The sequence below is a fragment of the Mesoplodon bidens genome (assembly GCF_964165515.1).
Source record: "Mesoplodon bidens genome assembly, chromosome: 8".
Taxonomy (NCBI): Eukaryota; Metazoa; Chordata; class Mammalia; order Artiodactyla; family Ziphiidae; genus Mesoplodon; species Mesoplodon bidens.
The window spans coordinates 32652296-32678394 of record NC_138165.1 but is presented as its reverse complement, the minus strand read 5'-3'; the positions used below and the strand labels follow the sequence as shown (position 1 = coordinate 32678394).

General features: G+C 37.8%; 1 protein-coding gene across 1 annotated transcript in view; it reads right to left on the bottom strand.

Moving 5' to 3' along the window:
• Positions 1–11967: 11967 nt before the first annotated feature.
• TTC21B (tetratricopeptide repeat domain 21B) overlaps positions 11968–26099 on the bottom strand; it is an 88775-nt gene continuing 74643 nt past the window's right edge. Inside the window, exons 25-29 of the mRNA XM_081242215.1 lie at positions 25515–25710; positions 21427–21651; positions 17612–17732; positions 13764–13831; positions 11968–12517 (exon numbers count right to left, since the gene is read on the bottom strand). Coding sequence (XP_081098341.1) covers positions 12440–12517; positions 13764–13831; positions 17612–17732; positions 21427–21651; positions 25515–25710 — 688 coding nt within the window. The 3' untranslated portion in view covers positions 11968–12439. The remainder of the gene's footprint in view (positions 12518–13763; positions 13832–17611; positions 17733–21426; positions 21652–25514; positions 25711–26099) is intronic.

Below are 26099 nucleotides of genomic sequence, written 5' to 3'. Positions count from 1 at the left end.
CTGAAGATTTCACTCCATCAGCTAACATCTTGTTTGGGTCCTCCCCGAAAAAATGATTCCTATCCATTTCCTTAAATTTTGCTTGGTTTCTAACTTACCCTCACCTCACAATGCCCCAGGACACATGTAAGCTCAAGAAAAGGAAGGCAGGTAATGATGAAGTCTTTGGATTGTTCTTGTTAGAAATGTGTCTGGGCTTTCCCTGTCTACCAGTGGCATGGCACATTTTGAGTTGGCTGCAGCTATATGTTTGTTTTGGATAAACTGTATGCAAGGGAGGTGATTTGGAGTTGGGGTTAAGAGCACAGGCTATGGAGCCAGGCTGCCTTGGTCTTAACCCCAGTTCCATCCATTCCTATCTCTGTGGCCTTGGCTGAGTTACTTGCCCTCTCCTGACTCAGTTTCCTCAACTTCAAAATAGAGATCATAGCACCTTCCTCACAGGGTTGTTTTGAGGATTAAAGTAGTTAATACATGTAAATCTCTTAGAATAGTATACAGTTAGTACTACCCAAGTTGGACATTCTTAAAAAAAAAAAAGAAAGAGAAAGAAGGCAGGTAGGGGGAGAGAAGGGGGAGTCCTAGACACTTAATGGGGTGGCATAACAAGGAATCCTTCAGCACTTTATGGATCTAGCCTGATTTATTCCCCTCCCAGCATCTCCCTCTCTTTCAATGAGCTGGGATAATGGTTAATGGCTTCCTTTTACCTGATAATAATGTGTAGATTTAAGAGTCAACTTGCACAGAGGAAGGAATATAAAGGTCAAAAGTCTTATTATATTATCAACATACTTTTTGAAATAGCTTACTAATCAATTTGGAGAAGCACGGGTCTTTATGGAGGCTTTCTCCCTGATTTGGAAAAGTACTGGCCTAAGGAGTTACCAAGTTGTTGAGACTCTCGACAATACAGACTACACTAATCTCCTGGTTAAACTGAAGTAGTACAGCCCTTTACACGTCCGGGTTTGGGTTTTTTAGACATCTGGTAGAAAGAAAACAGGTGGAAGAATGAGTTTGAATGAATAATTTACCACATTGAAAATTATTTCATTAATGAAATTTATTTTCTCCATTTTTTAACTGAAATTTGTGCTTTTTTTGTGTAGTTGGTCAGCTATGCTAGTGCCTGGGTACTTTTTTTTTTTTTTTTAAATACTGGCTTAAGTACTTTGGAGGGAGAGGTGTAAAGGGATCAGATGACATGCTTGTAGAGGAGCCTGTGGGATTGTCTGCCCAGCAACCTTCTGATCCATAGAGGTAGATCTGAGCGACTTGTTTCACTGGGTGCCCACCCTCCTCACCAGAGTGAGGTGGGGTCCGGGCTAAGGGACTGTATACTTGAGTCACTGCATATGGCTAAATTTGTAACACAGATGGGAGCAGTGAAATATCTGTGAGAGCTGAAGAACATGTCTGCTCAGTGAGGGTTCAACGTCCAGCACAGAATCGGTCTTCAGTGAGTATTTGTTGAATGAACTGACTTAGTAAATGGGCGAACAGATGAATACAGAAATGCCCAAAGCAGCAGACATACCAGTCCCTGGTTCCAGTTGCTTCCTGCCTCTTAGCTTCCATGCAGACCTTAGTAAGCCTCCATGATCCTTGGGTTTTTACATTTTACACATAACTCAGGCCATCTTATGTTGGTTTCTGTTACTTGCAAATTGTAGTCACTATCAATAATGAGGAGCTTGGGGCTTCCCTGGTGGCGCAGTGGTTGAGAGTCTGCCTGCCGATGCAGGGGACACGGGTTCGTGCCCCCGTCCGGGAGGATCCCACATGTTGCAGAGCGGCTGGGCCCGTGAGCCATGGCCGTTGAGCCTGCGCGTCCAGAGCCTGTGCTCCGCAACGGGAGGGGCCACAACAGTGAGAGGCCCGCGTACCGGAAAAAAAAAAAAAAAAAAAATGAGGAGCTTGGAATTGACTTTGAGATAAACATGAAAAAAAATCTATAGAACTTATTCTGTCTTTATATATATGAGTGTATATTTATGAGTGTGTATGCACGTCTGTGTAGTGTCAGGTGTGTATGTATATGTATATATACACATATATCCATATGAACTGGATAAATCAATCAATGTCCCTGAGCTCCATTCCTTATGTCTAAAATAAAGGGGTTTGACTAATGATCTGAATTAAGAGGTTATACTTTTAGGAATTATGTCAATGATTTGTTAGTAAATCACCAGAAGATATACTGTTGCCAGAAAAGAGAGTCCAAGATAGGCACTTTGGGAGTTCACATACTTTCCATGTTGTTTCATAGCTGAAAACAGTTTGGCAGATCTTTGGGAAGTGCATTCTCTGGTGGTTGCCTGTTATTTTAACTCTGCCCTTGGAAGGTGATCACCAGTCTATGGTGACTAAGGGTGCTGGTAACACCAGTTTGGGTAAAATAGCAACATTTAGCTGTAAAGTAGCAGTGAGACTTTTCCCTGTGAATTGGCCCTGGAGGAAAACTATGAGGAGTGTGCCACGTCAGTATGGACAGAATATTGGTGGGAATGATGTACCGAATTGAAGTGTCCACAGGGTGAAAAACCAGCAGCAGGCATCCCCAAACTTGGCTGCCCTCTTTTTGATGGGACCTCAATATCCCTCACACGTAAAGCACAATGCTGGGTGTGGCCCAGGTGTTCAGTAATGACTGAACACTGTGATTGATAAGCCAAGTTCATAACACCAGCTGTCATCAGTGTTTGAATCCTTATTAATGCCAACTGTTTTACATATCTTTTTATACATGTATTTTCCTATTTCACACTGTCAACAATCCTCTTTTTATTCCCATTTTAAATGTAAGGAAATCGGGACTTAGAGAATGAAAGGAACTTTCCCCAAATCACACTGCTGATAAGTGGCAGAGAATGCTAAGCCAGCTTGTCTGACTCCAAAGCTCACTATGCTATACTGCCTCTCTCTTCTCAACCATATTTGGAGGCAAGTGAGAATGGCACAAAGCGTTTTGCCTTATACCTGATTTAACTATCAATTATAGACTCTTCACAGACCAATATGAATCTGAATCATAATGTGCTCCTGCCTAGCAAATAAGTTCAGGGGATCATAGACGGTTCAAAAATTGTACATCAGTGTTTTTACAATGTGGAAATACATGGATTTCTAGCTGTTATTTTTGCTGTGTATTTTCAGAATGTCTGAAAGGGCAGCTTATCTTCTATAGCACTCATCTCTACGTGGCTCAGCTGTTCACACGGACTTTACTAGCATGTGTCATTTTTCTCCCTTTTCCTATATGCCCTAAGGTAGGGCACTTCTGCCACCCACTGAAGTTCACTTCTAAAAAGCTAATAGCTTTGGGGGAATAGCAGAGGTGTTATTTATTTTTTCAAGTTAGTGTGGAGAAAAGGGAATAGAGCAGATTCTTCCCAGATGCCTGATTTCTAGTCAGCATGCTGCTTGAGTCCCTGATTGAACACACTTCAGCCATCCTGTGCCTAAGGAGAAAAATACTCCTGCCTCACGTCGCTATGGTAACTGATGCGCAGCAGGCAGTTGCAGTTTCATTTAACATAACTGGCTTTTAGAACTTGAGGGGAAAGTATGCTTTCATGTAAGAAAAGGGATGACGAGAGATTTAATTAATGTGTTTCAGCTTAACATAGGGATACAGGTCACTTCCACTGTTTGACCGTAGCGTGTATAGCTCCATTTTATATCTGTATCAGATCTAAGGCTTCATAAGGTGGACCATTTCTCTCATCATGTGTGAAGTGCACAAAGTGGGCAGAAACGGAGAGACAGGGGTTGTGCTGAAGCCTTTGCAAAAGGTTTTTCACTTTATAAAACCATCTCGGCTTGAGAGTGTATGGGAGAATTGCTTCCTCTTCTCGCATCCACAAAGGAGGCCTGAGTGATGGGTTGCTAAGCAACCTCACACTGAAGACTCGGGCACTTTGAAATTAACATAGCTGACCTCCCCATCATCTTTGCAGCTCTGCTATTCAAAAGCATTTTGTGAGGCCATAGGACTCAAGAAAATAGATATAAGATGTAAGTACAAAAATAAAGAATAGGGGAAATAAATCTGAATTTTTCAACGACCAGGATTCACTCAATGAAAAAAGGCAGCAGTTTGAAAAAGCAGGTTGAGGGTAAAATGGTGTTAGTTGCTATAAACCAGAAACAAGTATTTTGAATAATCTAAGAAGAAAATTTCCCTATGTTTTTAGAGATGTTTATAACTGCCATGTAAACTATCACAGCAAAGGGTCTGAAAATACGTAAGGGCAAACAAAAATAAATCCATTTATGATCATATATATCTACTACATATTTTTAAAAAAATCTTAACTCTCAATCCTCAGCACATGATGTTTCCCTTAAGCTCCAGAGTCTCCTACTATTTTTCTTGCTACTGCATCGTTAATATGATACTGGTTGGTGTGGGAAGGGATGGTATTTATTTTGCAAGTAGATGAATATTTGGAAGGAAACTGCAAAGCTGGTCTATGGAGCAGACACACCCTCCTGTCAACAATAAATTATTTAGTTTGATTTTTAAAATATCTCATACCACTGGGAAAGGGTTATGGTAACACTTTAAAATATGCTGTTAAATTTGTAAACATCAAAATCAATCAAAATTGGTGGTACTGGGAAAAGTGGGAGACAAATCCTGAGTTCTTTTTGGTAGGTTTTTTTTTGTTGTGAGCATTTGGGTGAAGCAATTTTGAAACTATTTTAGATGGATTATAAGACTGAAGAAATGAACAAATATGATGAAGTTGTTGGGACTCAGGGTCTCATTGTGGAAGAAGGGACATACAAATGAAAACTGGGGGAACACAAGAAAGAACCCTATAGTGATAAACTGGATTTGGAGGAATTGGTGTAATTTTGTGATTTCTGAAACATGTTTCAGTATGTGTGTATTTACACCTGTGTATGCATGTATATGTGTGCACATATATATGTGTATGTATGCATGTGAGTGCATATATACATGCATATGTTTTGTATTTGCTGAAAGGGTTTAGAAACAATTCACCCTAGTGGCAGTGAGCACACTTTACACTAAGTTCTTGATCTCTAATACCATTGCCCCACTAAAGGGAACCAGGGCTCCTCAGAGAAATGGCTGATTCCAGGGCTGGGACAGGGTAATTAGAAGTTGAACCTGGGATATTTTGCTATGCTAGAAAGTAGGAACATGCTAAAAAAAAAAAAAAAAAAAAAAAAGGAAAAGAAAGAAAGAAAAAGATAGGGGTAGTCACAAGGACACCAAAGGAGCCGACTTGAAGTGGTCCTGCTGGCCAAATCTGAAACCATTTGAGCACCAAAATAATTAAAGGCATTAATGAATTATGAACCAACGAAAAAATAGGAATTCATGAACACATATGATATTAAATAATAAATATGTAAAAAAGTAAAAATAATAATAAATAAGCAAAGGAGGGGCTCTTGCTTATAGCAAAATGCTAAGGGCTGACTGGTTGGAACATGTGGAGAAAGTGGTGACGTTAGAATATCATCATTTATAATCATCATGGTGAATATTAGATCAGGCAGGAATCAGGCTAATCTAGGGGAAATTTTTGAAGGAGAATATTTGTAAGATCTTAAAGTGTCTCCTCACAGATTGGTTATTAGTTGCAAGGGAAAAAAATAACAATTATATGGTAGAAAAGTTTGACATGTGTAATCAAAATTACTGTCTCCAGTGAGGGCAGGTGGACATTGTGTGTTTCCAGACGTGATACTATGAGGACACCACATCACTTATATAGTATCATGGCCAGAAACACCCAACTCAGATTGAATCTTAAGGAAATATCAGGCAAACCCAAAACAAAGGAACACTCAAATTAAAAAAGGGGGGGGCAGAGGACTGTATTTTCAAAATAGCTATTTTATAAAATTTTATAAAAGACAGAGGAAGGCTGTGGAAATGCTCCGGGTTAAACAAGACTAAAGACATGACAAGTAAATGCAATACCCAATCCTAGAATGGAACCAACTGGAGGGAAAAGATGCTGTAGAGGATATTATTGGATCAGTTGGTGGTAAATAGTGGCAGATTAAAAGTTTTGTATCTATGTTGAATTAACTGACATTCATAACTGTACTGTCATTAAACTGGAGAACATCCCTATTCTCATGAAATACACAATGAAGTACTTTGGAGTACTGAGGCATGTATGATGTATGCAACTTACTCTCAAAAGGTTCAGAAAAAACATTTTATGTATAGGTGTGTATATGTGTGTGTGTATAAATGTATATATAAAATTTGTATATACACAGAGAAGATGCAAATGAGCTAAAATACTAATAATATTTTAGTATGTATCTGGGTAAATGGCATGTGGGTGCTCTTTGTACTTTTCTTATTCACGAAACTTCTTTAAGTTTGAAATGATTTCCAAATGAAAAATCAACCAAAAATTTTGTGTGTGTGGAAAAAACCCCAATTTTTATTGGAACTAAAGTAATGAATATTTACACTTTAAGAAATCTGTGGAAACAGCAGTAAGCTAACTCACACAAAAAAGATATTACACTTCATAAAAGACAGTAGAGTTACTTGTTCAGCACAGAGAACTGACATCAGGACCCAGACACATCTCATTGGTCACATTTCTTCCCCTGAAATCTGTGTGGTCTGTGCTCCATCATTTTAACTTTGTTCTTGGGTGTTCTCAATATCCTAAACTTTCCCCAATCCCCGTATCCCCCTCAAATTATCCTCTGCAATTTGTGACTTAATGTGAAAAATTGGCTGGAAACTTGTCAAGAAAGTATATGTCAGGGAGTTTTCATTCATTGACTAGAGCAACTTCAAGTATTTAACTTAAACTGTTTGAAAAGAGCATTTATGTAACTGCTTAGCATTTTAGCACACTTTTTCCTCCAGTGTTCTTTAAGCTTAGTGTGTTTTCCAAAAAAAGTTTAATCTCTACCTGTGAAACAGGATCTATTACTCATTATAAGTGAGAATACTACTGAATACTTCACAGCCCTGTTCTTAGTGTTTCAAGTTTTTTGTTTTGTTTTTTTTAAGGTTCTTACATCATTTACCCATTAAAAATAAAACTAGCCTGCCTCTGGCGGAAACTGAAATAGTAATTACTTTCTTAAAATACACTTGTTTTTTTAAAACAGAGTTTCTGTTACATTGCCAAAAGAATTTGTTTGAAGAAAGATAAAAATAACATACACACTATTTGAAAACAGCCTCGTTTAAAGGTTGCCATAGATTCTAAGGTTATACCACTCGGAAGGAAGACATTTAGAACCTGCTCATTACTCAGCTTTCCTCATTTATGGGATCAAATTGTTTTATGGGCAGCGTGCCAGATTCATTTACGTGCACTGTAAGGCAAATTGTAGAGTCAGGCATTTCTCTAGAAAACATCTGGTTCTTAAGAAGAGTATTAAAAGGTGGGTAACACTTTTTTGCTTGTAACTATGATTTATGATGTTACAGTAACCCCCCTCTAATCTGGCAGGCAGACTTCCAGCAACCACAACCAGGAACCAGGAAGTAAGTAAAAATACTTCAGAGCTTAAGGAAAACAGAGGCCCCCAAATTCCATGCGTATGAAGGAGTGGTACTGCCTTTAGGTCAAAGTCCACTTCATTATAAAACTGATGGAGCAAATTAGCATAAGGGCTCCTAAGCCCACCTTTATATGTAATACCTCTTTCTACAGTTATTTTGTTCCTTTATTCCCTTTACAAATATCACACATCCCTCTGAACTCTAATTCTTCTAAACCATCTGCTGGATCCCTTTTCCTCCTCAGGCTTCCCCCTTTTCTCTTTTTTTTTTTTTTTTTTCGGTACGCGGACGTCTCACTGCTATGGCCTCTCCCATCGCGGAGCACAGGCTCCGGAAGCGCAGGCCCAGCGGCCACGGCTCACGGGCCCAGCTGCTCCGCAGCATGTGGGATCCTCCCAGACCGGGGCACAAACCCGCGTCCCCTGCATCGGCAGGCGGACTCCCAACCACTGCGCCACCAGGGAAGCCCCTTTTCTCTTTCTTATAGCTTCAATATCTACTGACTTTTCCCCATAAATATTCCAAGATGCTCAAGTAGCTCCTGTCTTGAAAAACAGAAAACAAAACCCCTTTCATAAACCTCCGTAGCCATCACTCTATTGCTCCCTTACCCTCAGCCCTATAGCCAAACATTTTTCTCTTCTGTCTCTAGTTCCTCACCTTTCAAACTTTGTTCCAATTAGTAAGGGATCCTCTTCCTCCAAGGGGGTGCAGGTGCAGTTGTGAGACCCAGAGTGCTAGCTTCTGCTCCTCTGCTACCCCCTCGGGTGGGTCAATCTGTCCAGGGCTCACACGACACAACTACACATTGTGGCCCTGTGTGATTTCGGTTATTTCCTCCGGCTTCTTATTAGTTACATTTGGTAGGATCATCATTAAAACTCTGTTACTAGAATCATGCAAAGTGCAGAGAACTGGTTTTTTTTCTGCAGTTACAGGACTGTATTCTTCACTCATCTTGACAAGAGGTACTCCTCTCTCCCTCAGTAACTCCTGTGCTCTCCTATTACTGTTGCTATCGCCACTCTCCTATTGCCATTTTCTGGCAGTCTTTTTCAATCTTCTACTTCCTGAATCTTTTTCTCTGACAATTGAAATACACCAGATTACATTTTGTACAAACCATTAAAGTGTGGGTGTTAAGAGTTTTTCTATTCATCTTTCAGAAAGCTATTTTTAAAAAAAAAAAAACGGGAAAATCTTTTAGTGTGTGTTCTTTGCAGTTAACTTGAAAAATAGCAAATTTTTCATCACTCAGATATAACTACTGCTAAAAATTGGGTTAGTTTCATTTAGTTGTGTGTGTGTGTGTGTGTGTATCTTACATATACATCTATTTATATTCTTTTGCAAATTAACGTTATACGAAGTTATGTTTCTTGCATTTTCACTTATTTTGTGAGAATCTTAGCAGTTAAAAATCTTTAAAAATTCTTTAAAAAATAGTAAAAAAAGAAAAAACCTTTGGAAACAGTTTTTGATGACTACATAGTACTCCATTATTGGGTAAACTAATATATTTGACCACTTCATTTATGCTGAATGTTTTGGCAATAACCAAAAAACCCAAGCTTTTTGCTTCTATGGTGTTTTAAACCAAAAAACTTTGAGGAAATTTCTGAATGTCCCTTATGATAAATTTCTCTAAGTGGGATTACTTGGTCAAAGAACAGAATCTTAAATCCATACTTCCAAATTCCCTTTGGAAAGGATGAATGTGGTGGTTTTCTTGCACTGTTGCCAATGTTTCATTAAAAACAAAAAGCAAAATAAAACATAAAAGCATTTGCTACTTTATCAGCACTAGCACTGTTAATATGATCCTGTTATAAGGCTCTTCACTTATCTCCAGACCCAAACTAGGAGAGTTCCTGTCAGTCTTAACTGGTCTTTTGGTTTCCATAGTGATTCTATTATCTATCCTAGTGCAAAGTTAATCTAGCTTCCTCAGCTGTCCATACATAAAATCCTTCCAGAATTGCTCTAGCTTCTTGACTAATGGGAAAGAGAGCTGTTTCCTTTGGGGACCCAGTTCATCATACTAGCTGGCCTAAGGTCAAAGGGCATTGAACTTAAAAATGCTTCCTTACTACGAGGGTGGTGGTATTCAACCCCAAATGCACAGAAAATTCATTCATGTTGTGTCCCTCCCTCCCCGTCCTCCGTGTGGGCCCCAAACTATCACTGAACATGCCATGGGCACTGATTCCTTCAGCAGCAGTTCAGTTTGAGTTCCAGCTTTCCGGGATGTGCGATCTTGGGCATGTGAACAAGAAAAATGTCAGAGATTAGTTAGTGCTAAATAGAGAGTTTAACAAGGGTGACAGGGTACAGACTGACATGATGGCTACTTTAGAGTGTTGGCCTGGACATAGACAGGGCCTCTGAGGAGGTGATAATAAACTGGTACCTGAATGAAAGAAAGAATAAGCCTAGAGAGGGAAGCTTGGAGACAGTAAGCAGGGATTAGGGAGAGAATTCCAGCAGAGAGAAGGTCAAAAGTCTGTTCGAGATGGATGAAGTGAGATTTGTGCATGTAAAGAGTGCAACATAATTTCTGGTGGGGGAGGGGAGCAAGAGAGGGAAGGAGGGAGGGAGACAATGAATGAGAATCTTGACTCCTGTACGGCTGTGCTTCTAGGGGAACTGACTAGTCCTCTCCATCTCATCTTTGCCTGCATTGTATTTTTTCTTCTGTGAAGGTTCTTCTCAACTGCAACTACTACTTGACCCTGTTCGGTTTATAATAAGTAAGTAGAGCTACTATTTATTAAGAGCCCAAGTGAGTTAGATTCATTAGGTTTTATGTACGTTCTTTCACTTAATTCTTACAACAACCCGAGGAAGGTTATTATCCTGATACATTACTTTATGGATAAGAAAAGCAAAACGAGGCTCAGAGAGCCTATGTAACTTGAGAAAGTAGTAAAGCCAGACTTTAAACCTAAGCCGCTCTGACTTCAGAGCCATGTTCTTCACTGCTACACTACACCACGTCTCGCTTACACTTCTCGGTGGCAGCTGCCACATTTGTAAGAACGTTCATTCCACTCAGTTCTTCTTGTCCCTTGTTACCTAGCCACCTCTGTGACAGGACACTCAATTTCATCTGCTAGCCACATGCAGATAAAAGAGTTTTTCTTATAGACACCGTCTCTCTTAGTTATGGAAGGCATCTTAATATAGGAAAGGCTGGTATGGAATCCAGGTTCTGAAAATTTTTCTCTGACATTGGGCAAATCACTTAGTTGGAGCCTCATCTCATCATCTGAAAAAATACTATTTCTCTGGAGAGCTGAGAAATAAAAGACCTAATTTAAAGAAAGTTTCTAGAATAGTATCTAACAAATGGCAGAATAAGTGGCTGCTTAAGAAACAAAAAAAACCTCCTCATTTTACAGACAGGAAAGCTGATTTGGAAACGTCTTGCTGGGAGAAGAGATGTTCTACTTTTTCTATCCAATTTCCATGATTCTAGCATTCCATGATGCGGGCTCACTGGAACTGCTAAGGGTATTCTGTTATATCACGTCTTTAACAACGTCCATTCAGGCTGAAAGGTTATAGCGAAAGATAATCTGTCACAGTGCCAGAACTGTAAAACAGGGATAATAATGTCTATATTATGGGACTGGGGGATAAATGTAATAAGACATGTGAAAGCGTTTTAACAGGCATGAAATGTTTCATAAATGCTCCACTTATTAAACATTTTCATGGAATGCCATACATAAAAGAATGACTAGAATTTTATAACATATAATTGGAATTAAAAGGACTTTGGAAAATTGGAGAAGTGATCAGAAACTAGAATGTAGCTCAAAAGAAATAAACATGAGGTACTTAAGGAAAAGCAAGGGACTTTGAAAAACACTGTTTATTGAAAATGCAATTAAAATTGAAGACTGTGTTTATTGTATTTTTAAAGGCAACTGAAAAAGGTATAGATAACATACTAAAAATGATGTTAAGAATTGAGTTTATGAAGATTAGGTTAAATTCAGTGTAAAGAGTGAGTGCTCTCCCAGGGTGGTGGCAGAGATTCTAGGGAGAGCGGGGTCTGCAGCTGCTTTCACACGGTGTGCTTTGGGAGTCCCTACTGACCAGAAATATTCTCCACCAGATGTTACAGTGTCTAAAGTTACACCAAAAGACCTTGTCTTTGGGCTAAGGTTAAATATTGCTCTAAAGGTTTACCTATTTAAACTAATTTCAGGTACTGGTTATTTCTTAAAAGGATCACATAGACATTGGGAGCAGGAAGAATCAGTTCAACAGAGAAGGGAAAACACACACACTCTTTATACTTTTCCAAAAAGATTTTTCTAGGAAAGCCACATTTTCTGTAATACCATGCATTAACATGGGGAGCCTACCCTGGTTTTGCAAAACTCACCATGTCTTTTGAGTTCCAAGAGGAATACAAATCATAAATTTATAAAATCTTTATTAAAAATATATTTTCTTTTTCATAAATATTTACAGGGAAATCTACTCAAACCTTTGAAATAACAGAGACTATCACAAAAATGTTTACCAGAGAACAACAATATTGTAAATGTATTTCCTGAAAGAAACAACTAATGTTCCTTAGAAAAGATATAGGATACTTAACTACCAAGATTTTAACAAAATATTTTTTATAGAAATGGGTTATAATCTTTACCACAGAGTCACCAAATCTGCACCTAATCAAGAGAGTCAATTAAATAAACCAGCTCTCATTCACCTTCTCCGTCAGAAGACATCCATTTAACATAGTGTTTCTCTTTATATACAATAGCAGCCTCTGCTGGAGAAAGAAAAGTATGCTTTCTATTACAAAGTATTAGCTTAAACCTATTTTGAACTGGAAGAACTCAGATTCTTTTCATTTCTTTCTTAAAAAAGCTAAAATAATTTTCAAGGTCTTAAAGATGTACGAGCCTTATCAAGTATATCCTTTCTGATTTTGGGGTAAGTTGGATGTGCTTCGAGAACCTGCAAAAACACACCCACAAACAAGAAAACAAAATAAAACAAAAGCATAAGAACTTGTAATTCATTATCAAGAACTGGGGAGTCACAAAACTTATTAGAAACAGCATTACAGTTGAGATTTCATTATATTAATACTACAAATTTAACAACACTTTTTAAAGGTGATATCTGAGATGCGTGTGACATGATGACTCATTTCTATTAACAACAATTAAATGAAAAAGGTAGAATATAATACTACACGTGGAAAATACAACAAATATAATTATTTCCTTAATAGATCAGTTACAGAAAACAATTATGTATCAATGATTTAAGATACTTTAAAAAATTAGCTATTTATGCATGATATTTAATAAACCCTTAGTTATTTTTACCCAGGAGCACACATCAGATTTACCTGGAATGATTCTGAAACATACAAATTTCCAGGTCTACTGAGTCTAGGAGTAGGGGAAATTCATTAAAAAAAAAAAAAAAAAAAACCCTCCACAAATGATTCTAACGTATAACCTTACATTAATGTACAACCTTAACCTTAATGTGAAATGCTGCCTTACACAGAGACTCGGTAATCAATAGCAATCGCTGGGGCCAAGTATTTACTATAATGATGCTCACACAGCTATCCGGGATAAAGCACGTTACATAATTCTCTGCTAAGGAGCTTTGCTTGGAGCTCCCAACAATGTTTAGTAAAATACCTTACATGGAATATCAATGTGGCAATGTATATAAAGAAACTGCAATTTCTAAAACTGCAACTTAAATATTTGTCATTTTAACAAGGGATCATTTAGTCAGGAATCAATTCCAGAAGAGTAATTGAATGACTTCTAAATGACAAAAATACCTCTTTAATTTATAAATCTGAATCCTCTAATAACCAAAGACTTAGACACACACATAAGAACTTCTATTCAGAACAGTGACGTGGAGAATCTATAATAATCCTGAGATATCTTCTGACTTAAGGATTAAGTTTTATTTAACATGCTTCTCTAGCCTCTTTCTTTAAATTGACGTAAACATTTTATTATTTGAGCCCAATTAAAAACGTATGTTTTTTCAATTTAAGTAAACTTTATTTTCTAAACTTTGAAAAGTGGTAGTATCTCCCAGATGTATTTGATGAGTCATTTAACCAAAATATGATGTCTTCTATCTCTATTCATGTACATCTTGATATTAAAAGTAGGAAATAGTGCATCTGAAAAATTTTAAGAAATCTAAATTTAAGTTTTACCTGGTGACATACGTCAATTGCATCCACATATCTTTTTGCTTTTAAGTAATTAAATGCCAGTTTGTATCCTGTAAAGACAAAAAAACCAACAATGATATAGTACTATTTATAGAGCATACTGTTACTATTACCTTTCTTGGCCTCCTCCTTTGTTTGCTTACTCTAATATTAGAGAACTCTTAGTGGAGGCTGGTGACTGTACTATGGTAGAAATGATAAGATAATAGAAGGTGGAGTGACATAAATGGAGAACAAGTAGGAAAGAAAATGGAGTTGTAACAAAGAACCACAGTTGGCTTAAAAGATGGCCGGCCATCCCACAAATGTGGTTTTGCAACTTACTAGAAAAGTTCCATTTGTTTCAGATTATGGTAAAAACTCACCATAGGGGAGTAAATGATAACACAGCTATTCATTTATACAGTACAGATTTACTTAACATGTCAGGCAAACTGGTTCCTTCAGTCATGAGGTTTACATTCCATTAGGAAAGAAAGTACCTTATTTAAGTAATTATGTAAGTACATGAATAATTTCAAAACTGAGATAAATGCTATGAAATAAAGGTACAGGCCAAGAGCACTGTAATAAGAAACCTGGTTGGGGAGGGGGTGGGAGTCAGGCAAGGTCTGAAATCTGAAGGAAGAGGCATAATGTAGGCCAAGGGAGTGGGAAGCAAGAACACTGCTAGGCAAAAACTGCACACGGAAAGGCCAGTGGTAGAGGGAGACATAGCAACCAAATGGACCTGGAGTGCACGAGTGGAGCACAGAGCAGGGGAGAGAGCGGCTCAGAAGACACTGGGTGAGTCATTAGATAAGCCACATCAGCGATGAGTAACAAGTACCACAGTTACTGATACTGAAATGTCACATTTCAATACTGACAATTTAGAAGAAAGTTTTAAGACATTCTTAACTGACTGTTGTTCTGTAACAATGCCATAATAGTAAGCAAACTAAGGAAAAGACAAAAAAAGTGGACTCAATAAATAAGATATGTAACTAATAAATTAAATATCTTGCTTTACCATTTAGAAATATGAAAAAGGGAAATCTGAATGCTGCTCTTAGGCTTTAATCAAAGTACCAAAGCAAGTTTTTAGAATTTCAAAACAATGTTTTAAAAGAACTGCTGGCTAATGCAATCATATGGTAGCAAAAAGGAAAAGGAATTATCTAAAATTCATTGTATTCGACACACACACACACACACACACACACACACACACAAATGAGAAATGTCCAAGATGAAAACAATAAGTGTCAGAGAGGTAAACTTGATATCATTAGAAAATAATTATAAAACAGATTAATAAATAGAGTTTATTAGAGACCTGGACTCAAGTCATAGGTTTCTTTCAGTCTTAGTGTCACCTCAGAAGAGTTATTTGAAAACAAGCCTTCTGTACTTCAAATTAGTTGATTTGAATAGTTAAGAATTGCTAATGATGTGTTTGCAAACATATGAAGTAAACTGAATTTAATGTTGAATACTTTCAAGCATTCACCTAATAAAGCCACTGTTAAGCACTGAAAAAAAAAAAAGGAACATTTAAAAGGACATTTAAAAAGGAAAACAACTTAAGATGTCATGCCAAACATGGAAACTAGAGCCAAAAAAACCTAGACTTAACTTTTGGTTTCTGCCTTCCTGACTGGCTTTGAGACCTTAGACAAGTCATCTAAGCTGTCAATTTCAAGTTTCCTCATCCAAAAATGGAAGGATAACTCCGCTCTTGGTGTAAGTTTAAAGATCAAATGAAATACTTGTTGTGAAATGCTTTTAAAAATTTGAGTACCATACAAATATTAGCATTTTTTTTCTGTGTAAACACTAAATTAGAAGCACGAAGTTTTCATATTGAAAGAAACCTGATAGAATCATTTCCTTCAAAAAACTTTAGAGAGGAAATGAAGAGCTAGAAATGGCAAAGAATACGTGTACTGCAGCTGCATGACACCTGTCAGGCTTCTAAGAATTCAACTCTTTGTAATCAGGAAAAACAACGGGGGAGAAAGAGAGAGTGCGCTCGTGAACACGAACAATGTGAACAGCCTAGTGACTGTCACGTAACCTGGGAATGACGGTGAAGGGAGAAACGTGACTGTGTTCTCCTCTCAGTGGATCTCAGTTCCTGGTGCCTTTCACAGTTACAGTACTCATGCCTGAATCCTATGAAAAGAACAACCATGATTTTAAGGATTTCCTGACAAATGAAAAAGTGAAATAAGTGCATCATTAACTTGGCCAGGCAGGCTGGGGGTACTGGATGCAATGATAATCTTAAGGAAGAAACTGTGAGAATTAATTTAGAGCCTCAGAGAAATGCCTACTAAGGAGAAGTCAGAGGAGCTGAAAAAATCACCTATAAAACACAAAGATAACACAGTGAAGGAACTACTGACTTGAAATCTCTTCATTTGCTGGTCTTCCAAGGAACAGAGTATTCAAATAACTGAGCTTCTAACTGTATTCATTCTGGGGAATAAAGCACCAAAATTAAATATATTTTAAGGATTTTAAGGAATGTTCATTTTACAAGCTGATTTTATTCTGTAAGACGCACAATACCTGAGAAGGAAGCGTTAGTTCCTGTGCTCTATACAAGTCTAGTAAAATAACAGACCTCAGAAAAATACAAGGTAGGGGAAGTCCTGGACTGACAGCAGTAAGTCTAAAGATGACCAATCTGACTGCAGATTAAATCTGAGTCATCACTGTGCCACGGCTGCTAAAAAAGACAGATGCCATCTTAGGTTGAACTACCAACTACTAAATGCCTAATTTAAAAACATAGCTTCATTATACATACAATTCGTTCTTAAATCATACTTAAGAACTTGTTCATTTCTGGCACAACAGGTCAAGAGGGACATGGACAAATAAAATTGCCTTTTCGAAACCTATTTGGCCATGGAACCTAATCTCCTCACGCTCAACTCTCTGTTTTTAAAGAAATAACTATTAATATCTCACCCAGTATTCCAAAGCAAAGTTTGGGAAATACTATTTGAGAGTTTCCAGGAGACAGCAAGGAGGGCGAAAGACTTGGAAGCAAGAATGGACAAGCACCTGAGGATGCTTCGGAGAGAAACTGAGGAGAGACATGACGGAGTTTGCAATTAGAAGGCCATTATGTATAAGGGCGGAAGGACTCTGTGGGTTGCTCCAGAGAACAGACAGGGCAGTGTCGATGAAGCCTATTTCAGCGCAACACAAAGAAAGAGAGGCCTGGGGAGGAGCTCCCTCACACTGTGGGAGACAGGAGTCACTAAGTATATTCTAGATGCTGCCCATCTGTTAGGGATCCTGGAGACTAGCCTTCCTCAAATCAATGGGCTACCACTGGAACCAGATGACGTTTAGAGATGCTCAAGGGAAAAAAAAAGTTCCATAGTCAAATTACTGTGGGAAACATGTCCCCTCTGTGATAGCCATCACAGTATATATTAGGGTTTAGAGGCTTTGAGAAGTTCTGCAGTAAAGAAACCAGGAGGACTTGATTTGATGCAATGTCTTCCCACTTCCTTCACAATGGAACACCTTCCCCCCACAGCATCACCCTTCTGGAATTAGAGGGTGAAGGGAAAGAAGGGACAGAATTAGATCGATGTCCTTTAAGGCGACTGAGGTGGAGTTTGAATCTCAGGAAACTACACCTAATAACTTAGTAGCTAATAATCTATTATAAATATAAAATTTATTTTTCAGAAGGTCCGACAAAGGATGTTGGCTCTTAATGTGTATTTTGTCCTTAAAGAGAAAAAACAAATGAGTTTAAATGAAGATTTACATATAAAACCCACGTTTCCTGTGAAAACCTGGTGTCTAAATTTTAAACTCACCTACTGCTGGATTTGTCTGATTGCCATGTTTCCATGCCATCTCATAGTTTAAGGCAGCGTCTGTATATGCTTGCTCTTTTTCCATAATGTATCCCATATATTCATAAGCTTTGCAGCAAGACTGAAGAAAAATGCAAGATGTATCAACAGATTACACTTGATATCACTAAGATTTTATGGAGTGCTTAGGACTATAGAGGTCAACCATATTAACTCATTTAAATGGCACATAAAACAGTGGTTTTCAACCTTGGCTATGCAATCCAAACATCTATGGGACTTAAAAAAGGATTCTGATGCCAAGCCCCTATCTCAAACCTACAGAATCAGGATTTTTGGGTGAGAGGGAAGGAGATGTTTTATACATATACATGTACATGTTTTATTACAAATAATTCTAACACATATAGAAATTACAGTATGATGGACTCCCTGAACCCATGTCTTCAACAATGAACTCCTGACTGATACTGTTTCACTACTCCATATACTTGTCCTTCTGTATTACCAGATAAAAAACTCTCAGATACTACATCATTTCATCCATAAATATTTTAGTATGCCTCTTTAAAAATAAGGACTTTCTTTCAACATAACCACAAATTATCACACCTAAAATGTAACAACTCCTTGATATCACCAAATATCCAGTCACTATTCAAATTTCAAATAGTCTTAACATACTTTTTTGTTTGCATGTTAGGATGAGGATTCAAATAAGGGCCACACACTGTGACTGGTTGAAATGTCCCTAAACTTCCTTTTGATCTAGAAGTCTCCTCTCTGTCTCTTTCCTTGCAATTAAATGTAGAAGAAACAAGAATGTTCATCCTAGAGTTTCTCACAGCCCAGATTTAGGTGAGTGCATCCTTATAGTAGTTATACAATATATTCCTATGTCATTAATATTTCCTGGAAATTGTATTAGATCTAGAGGTTTGTATCCGATTTTGACTTGAGGGGAAAGAGGTGAAACTACTCACTTCATAGATCAGTGCTCAACCGAGTCACACTGCTCCTTATGAAAAAGCAAAAATGCACAATGCTGTATACATGTTTTTAGGTATTTTTTAATTGCTATTTTTTCCCAGAGTATTAATTTAAAAAATAGAAAAGTAGGTATATTAAAATTCACTGCATTATTTTAAGTTTGAATTTTTTTTCTGTTTATCATAACTTTACTTTCCTTACTTTAATGCAAGAAGATACATCACTAATATTTTCACGAAAACTATTAACCATTAAAAAATACACACAAACATGGATCAGGGCACACATTTTCCCTTTTTGCTTCAGGCTTCAATATAGCTCAGCACAGCACTGTAAGGTCCTACCTGTTTTACCTTTTGATACTTTGTTAAAAAAATATTGCATTAAATGTCATTCATCCTGATTACTACATTGGACTGAGTGTTTATGTTCCCTCAAATTCATATGTTGAAATCCTAGCATCCAATGTGATGGTATTAGGAGGTGACACTTTGGGGAGGTGAACAGGTCATTTGGGTGGAGCCCTCCTGAATGGGATTAGTGACCTTATAAAAGGGACCCCAGAGAACTCCCTTGCCCTCTTTTTCTGCCATGTGAGAACACAGTGAGAACTCATTAGTCTGCAACCAGGAAGAGGGTTATCACTACAACCCAACCATGCTGGCACCCTAATCTTAGACTTCCAGCGTCTAGAACTGTGAGAAATACTGATAAATTTCTGGTGTTTATAAGCCACCCAATCTATGGTACTTTGTTATAGCAGCATCAGTTAACTAAGATAATCACTGAGATTTAAAATTTTATTTATTTATTTATTTATTTATTTATTTATTTATTTGGCTGCACCGGGTCTTAGTTGCAGCATGTGGGATCTTTGTTGCTGGTGCGGGATCTTCATTGCGGCATGTGGGATCTTTTTAGTTGTGGCATGCAGGATCCTTTTTTTTTTAGTTGCAGCATGCGAACTCTTAGTAGCAGCATGTGGGATCTAGTTCCCTGACCAGGGATCGAACCCAGGCCCCCTGCACTGGGAGCATGGAGCTTTAGCCATTGGACCACCAGGGAAGTCCCGATAATTACTGAGATTTTAAGTGCTCCTTTAAATTTCGGACCTGGAGTGTTTCACCTGTGTCACCCCACTCTGACCCTCTCATAGATGGTGTGTTCTTCCATCACGTGGCACGTAATGTCTTGCGATGTTATACCCATTCATTAATTCATCATGGTTGGAAAATAGTGACATTCTATCATTCTTTCTTCATTTATTAGCTGGAAAACATCAATAATGAGAAACATCTCCTTCTCCACTATTTTGTTTCCCAGCAGTATTGTTCATACAGAAAAGGCAGGATAGATGCTTAATTCTTTCCCTTTATTTGCCAGCTTTAGAAATAAGTCAGTTTACTAGCATATTTCAGTGGTGACCAATTAGGGTTTTTTTTTTTTTGATCTTTGTAAACTCATGGACTTAGACATATTTGGTGTGTTCCAACTCAATGCAGTTATTACTGATATCTAAAGTGTCTCAACTTTGGCTAGTGGGAGTGTCCTTAAGTTGGCTCTTGAGTCCCTGACATGACTCCAATTATCACCGATAGCTTCCTTGCCATCTGGTATGACAAGATGGTCTAGTGTCATCTTGCACATTTCCTGCCTCAGATCTGGATGATCTCCATTTTTTAATTATATAATTCAAAGTTTCTAAGCTCTGGTTCCTGAATTCATGCTTCCAATATTGTCATGCCTAAGCAGTAGGGCTGATGCCTCTAAAGCAGCCGTCATGTTCAACCATGCAATGTACTGCTGTCTGCATTCTGGCAAATTGAAATTCTATCTGCACTGAAACCTTAATTCCCATGAAATCTTGCTTAATCCTAGATTAGGCATGTAAGGGTTAGTTATTTGGCAGTTTAGATTTTTCAGAGCCTATTAATAAGTATTCTGTTTTTTAAGGCCAATGTAACTTAAATTACATGTATAATTACATAAACTGATAAATGGCTTGATATTTTAGGTTTTTAAAGTCCCCAAGAAAATAACTTAATAGTATTAGACGATCATGACTCCTCTTTGAAAAACAAATGATCTATTTTGTAATCTAACTGGCTCAAAGGGAATAAAACATAGATTTGCTGTGATTAAGATTTTGAAGTAACTGATAAGACTCTATAAAGATAAATATCCTCAAGTTTCTAAGTTGAGCACAATATTTCTCAATAAATAGTAACAAATTCTTAACTTAAAACATGTTATAAAAAGACATGCTTTTCTGGGCAATTAAATACCAAAATGCACTGTTAGTAAAGAGCCTTAAATTCTAAGGCCTTGAAGATTTTCAGTTTTATACCTAAGATACGGACTTTTCATTAAACAAATCAAATTAAATGCTTAAAACACTCTTTCCTACAAAATATATTATGCAGAGTGGATTCTAATAATGTGAAAACAACATGCAGCTGCAGTCAGTTCATCAGGAGTATTTAACAGGAGGGACAGGCGTCCGCAATTAATGCTCTTCTGCAACTTTCATTAGTTCTGGGATGAGATGGATAATCACAGGCAAATGCTTGACATTCCAAAACACTTTCTGTAAGTAGGGCAAACCACAGCTGAAACTTGAAACTGCAATCTCTCTTTCTTTATTTTCAAGGGCAAATGGCTTCTTTTTTATTACTTATGTTTATTTCCTGATTGTGGTAAAAACAAACATTTAATTCTCTAAAAACACACAAACCCCTAGAAATGGACCAACACTCTATAAAAACCTATATAGAAAGCTTATGCAACAAAGGCTACCAATTATTTTTCACTCCTCAGTCACCTACCCTATTATGACGCAGGCACCTTTTTAACAGCTCTTCTGCCATGTCGTACTTTGCTGATTGAATATAAATATCAGCAAGCAGCAGCCAACTCCTCTCAAAGTCCTCAGCATCAATAGGATTCCAGTTCATTTTTGCAATCCTTTTCAGCTGGTTCCGGGCTCGTGGAGTTTGTTTCAAGATCATATAAGCTGTTGCCATTCCCAAAAGTGCTGGAATATGATCCTTCTATGAGGAAACAAGAGTTGAGACCCCCAGATACACAAACATAAATGTGCCATGTTTAAAAGAAAAACACATGGAAAGTAGCAAGTGCTACATAATATAAGGACTGGCCTGTGGATTCAATTGCTGGCTTCACTTAAGTACTGTGATATGGTCATTATGTAACACATCCAGTAACCTCAGGCTACCAGGAGGAACCATCTGGTCCAGGTAGTTCAGTAAGAATGCAGGTGCGGTAACCACGCAATTCCAGACAATTAGGAAAACTTGTTCTTTAATGAGACTGACTGGTTGTTTTGGTTTTGTACAGAAACAGAAAACATAAAATTCTATCTCATTGTAGTCCTAACTGAACATTTATGTTTCAGATTCAGCATTCTGGCTCCTTAGTTCTTTCACCTATAAAACAGGAATAACAGAATGATTTACCTGCAAATGATATTCCTTACCTATACTGACTTCTATTGCTTTCCTCCTCCCTTTTCATTTTATTCAAAAGCCTCTTCTCCCAATAAAGTTTGGTCAATGAAATGTTATAAATAAGGCATGCAATTAATTAATCATTTGGAAACTATATGAAATAAACTCATGCCTTAAAATATGCTTTTAGATTTGGAGTCTGCAGCTCCTTGATTGTAACTATAAAAGATGATATTCTTTTAGACAGAGCTCAGAGTCAAAAAATGTCACTCTGTGGAACTAACAAGCTATTAAGAATTGGTATAAAATGGAGACCATTAGCGATCTATCCAGAAAACTAACATACCTAAGCAGTTATGTGTATGTATCTGAAAAAGATAAAGTGCTTCTCAAATTTCAGCAGAGGGACTGTGATGCTTTTATAAAGAGAAAGACTTCCATTTAAAATATAAATAAAAGATGAGAAACTGTGATGTAGAAATTATAATATCATGACTATAATAAAGGTGCACTGTAAGATAGCAAGTTTCAGTAACTAATAAGGAACAAAAGGAGAGTAGAGTGCTAAAAAGTTCAATGTCCAACACTGATCATGGTTGGAAGTCAGAAACAACCCTGGAATAGAGAAGGGCAATTCACTAGAGTTTGATGAACACGGTTTGTAGGAATATAAAACTTCCTTGGGTCTAATTTTATGTCTATCAATAAACTCCTAATATGTAATTTGTTCTCCTGATTAAGGAATGGCGGACAGTTTTTTATTTGAATGCCAAATACAACCAATTTGGTAGTAGATTTTGAAGACGTGTGGGATATTATTAATTATTGAACGGTATCCCCCATCCCAGGAGGGCTAGAGAGGAAACAAAATACAGGCCTACTATGCATTTGTCAGCCAGATCCTAGGACAGCCCAAGAAGAGAAGGGTCCTGGAAAAATGTCCAGACCTATTCACATACTAAAAATATCTCACACTATACATTTAAAAAATAAACTCCCTGATTTAAAAATCACACACTTTGAGTTTGATTAGAATGAATCAATTCCTCACAGCTTGACATCACTCCTGAGTGAACTGAAGAATGGTTTCTAAGACTGCAGACTTGCATTCTAACCCCTGCACTAGGCCCATGATGCCTTTTCTGGTGCAGACATCCTAAGATGTTCAGCCAGCTTTTCTCTCTCTGTCACTCTGAACTGCAACAACTTTACATCACAAAAGACAATACAGCTCTATTATAAACAGTGTACCTTTATGGTTCAAGGTGAGGGGAAGAAAGGAAGTGGAAACATTTTAGCTTGGGTTTAATGCTTCTTCCACTGGTTCCTCCCATGTCTTCCTGTCATGTCTCAATCAATCTGAAGGCCACATAGTGCTGTGAATCTACCCTATGCTTCGATGCCTCCCTGCCTTTGTCACATTTTTCCCTTAACTTAGAATGCACTTCCTCCAACTCTGCCTGTGAAAATGCAATTTACCCTGGTTCTTCTTAAATCATACCTTCTTCCATGGAAAGGGTCTCTCAGCTCTCCTTATACTATCTCCTACAGCAGTGGTCCCCAACCTTTTTGGCACCAGGGACCAGTTTCCTGGAAGTCAATTTTTCCACGGGCGGGGGGCAGGCGGGGGGGATGGTTCAGGCAGTAACGCGAGCCATGGGGAGCGGCAGATGAAGCTTCGCTCACTCGCCCGCTGCTCCCCTCCTGCTGGCTGGTCCGGTTCCTAACAGGCCCGGGACGGTCCCCAGCCTGGGGCTTGGGAGCCCCAGTCCTACAGCACTGTTATTTGCAACTTTAGGACAGAATGTAACAGATTTTGCTTTGCATTACACTCAGTATCGTGTCTCATCTTCCCTAGACTATGAGAAACTTGAAGAAAGGGTCTATATGTGGTTTATCTTTGTGATTCCAACTATGCTCAGCACCCACTGGTTACTTAATGAATATTCATTATATTTAATATATGCAGCCTATGAGTTAAAAGGGAAAAATGCAAGATAAAATTCACTTACTAAACTTCAATTCGTACATCAGTCTTTGGACAGTATGGCCAGTAAACAGATTTGAGGACCGTACATTACTAATCACATATGTAAGAATGATAAAAAAAAATAATGTAGTCTCAGCAAAACAAAGAACTCGCACAGTCTCTCTAGGAAACAGCTACGATGTCACTTACTGCTTTTAGTGTTCTCTCTCAAACCTCACAGTTTAAACTCTCCTTACATGATAGAATGTTACTTCCCAACATTAGGGAGCTATGACACCTTACTTGCAATGGTGCTTTATCATGTTTTACAGATTTTCTTAGACTTACAGGACGGTCCTATTTCTGGTTCTGTCAGCTGCTGTCATCCATCTGCTGCTGCAGTCAACTCAACTGAGCACCCTGAGCACTACTTCAATGTCAGCAGAGGGGCTCTGCTTGAGGATGGAAGCAAGGCTGCTGCCTTGCTGTTCTGTCCCCAGGGCAGCTTACAGTGGTGGTCAAGTGCCACCATGGATACTTGTACCCAAACACCAACAGGAGTTGCAGGTTTTCCAAAGCCCTCCAGGGTCCAGGGAGGCAGGGGGGAGGGGTCACTGTAGGAGGTTTTGGTCATTTACTGCTGCTGCTGTGACCTCTGAACCACAAGAAAACACAGCAAAATTCTGTACATCCTGTGAGAGGCGCCACATGATGAGTCTCCCACGGCTTACAACACCAGTGAGTAGAAGAACATGAAATCCCAAGTGCATGCTTAGAACTAGCTACTAGCAACTGTTGATGGGATGGGTACCTAGAATTCCTTCCTTAATGACAAGTAATTGGAGAAATACAGCACTGTGTGAGGGAAGGAAAAATAAAAGGCCCAGAGGGTGAGAAGGGCAGTGGATCTGAATGGGCTGAAAAGAGGAGAAAGCCTTTGATCTAATAGTAACAAAATAATTTATTATTACTTAATATTTAATATTTATTATTATTATCACAGGGGGTGATTTCAGTGTCACGAAAGAACAACATCATTATCTGCATGACTGAATTATAAGTTGTCAGTACTGATCTCACTTGGCTCTAGAGTTGGAAAAATTTCAAGTTCACATAAGTGAAAAGGTGAGATATCAAGGCAGCCAGGTGTTTGTTTTCACTTAGTAAGTTAACCTAGGCTACACTTAACAACAGAGGATAAAGCCATTCCCTTGAGAATTAATTTATGCCCTCTTGCAGAATTTCCTTTCTCTAGAACTCACTGTTCTAATAGAGATAAACATAACACATCAACATGTAACAATGCCTCCTCTGCAAACAAAGGTACATGATGTAAAATCATACCAAACTATATATCTAATTTTTAATAATAGTAAATAATGAAGTCAGTCTTCAGAAAACAAATAACTAATTAAAGTACATATTTCAACACCACCAAGGAAAGCTAACATGAAGTTGAAAAAGAAAATCTACTAACCTCCGACGTTGCTATTTCAGTGAAGGTATTCAATGCCTGCTCGACATTAGATTTCTGTTTGGTAGCCATTAGGCAACAGTTTTCCATTATGCGAAGCTGCACGTGACCCTGAACAGTCTGAGGTTTTAGCTCCTTAAGGAGCTTTTCTGCTGTTCTCACTGCTAACTGCACAGACTCTTGCTTCTCAGTTGAATTACTGTAGACAATAAAAAAGAAATTTATGTCTATCACTCATGAAGTAAAATTCATTGAGATTAGGGTACATTGGTTTCTATTTTTCTCACCAATTTAAAAGTAATCCTACTGAAGAATGTCACTCATTCTCTTCTAATACAAAGTAAAGCCCAGTTAGTTTTAAAAACAAAACTAACATAGCTTCAACAAAACACCATTAAACATTTATTCACTTTAGACTGAAAACAAAAATTGGATACTGTCCACCTGTGGTAAATGTGTTCATTTTAGCTAATATAAAACTAGAATTCAGGGTAAGTAGAATCATACAATTATCAAGTAGCATACCTACTCAGAAAATGAAAGAAAGAAGGGAGACTATAAAATACTGTAAATCAACTATATACTTCA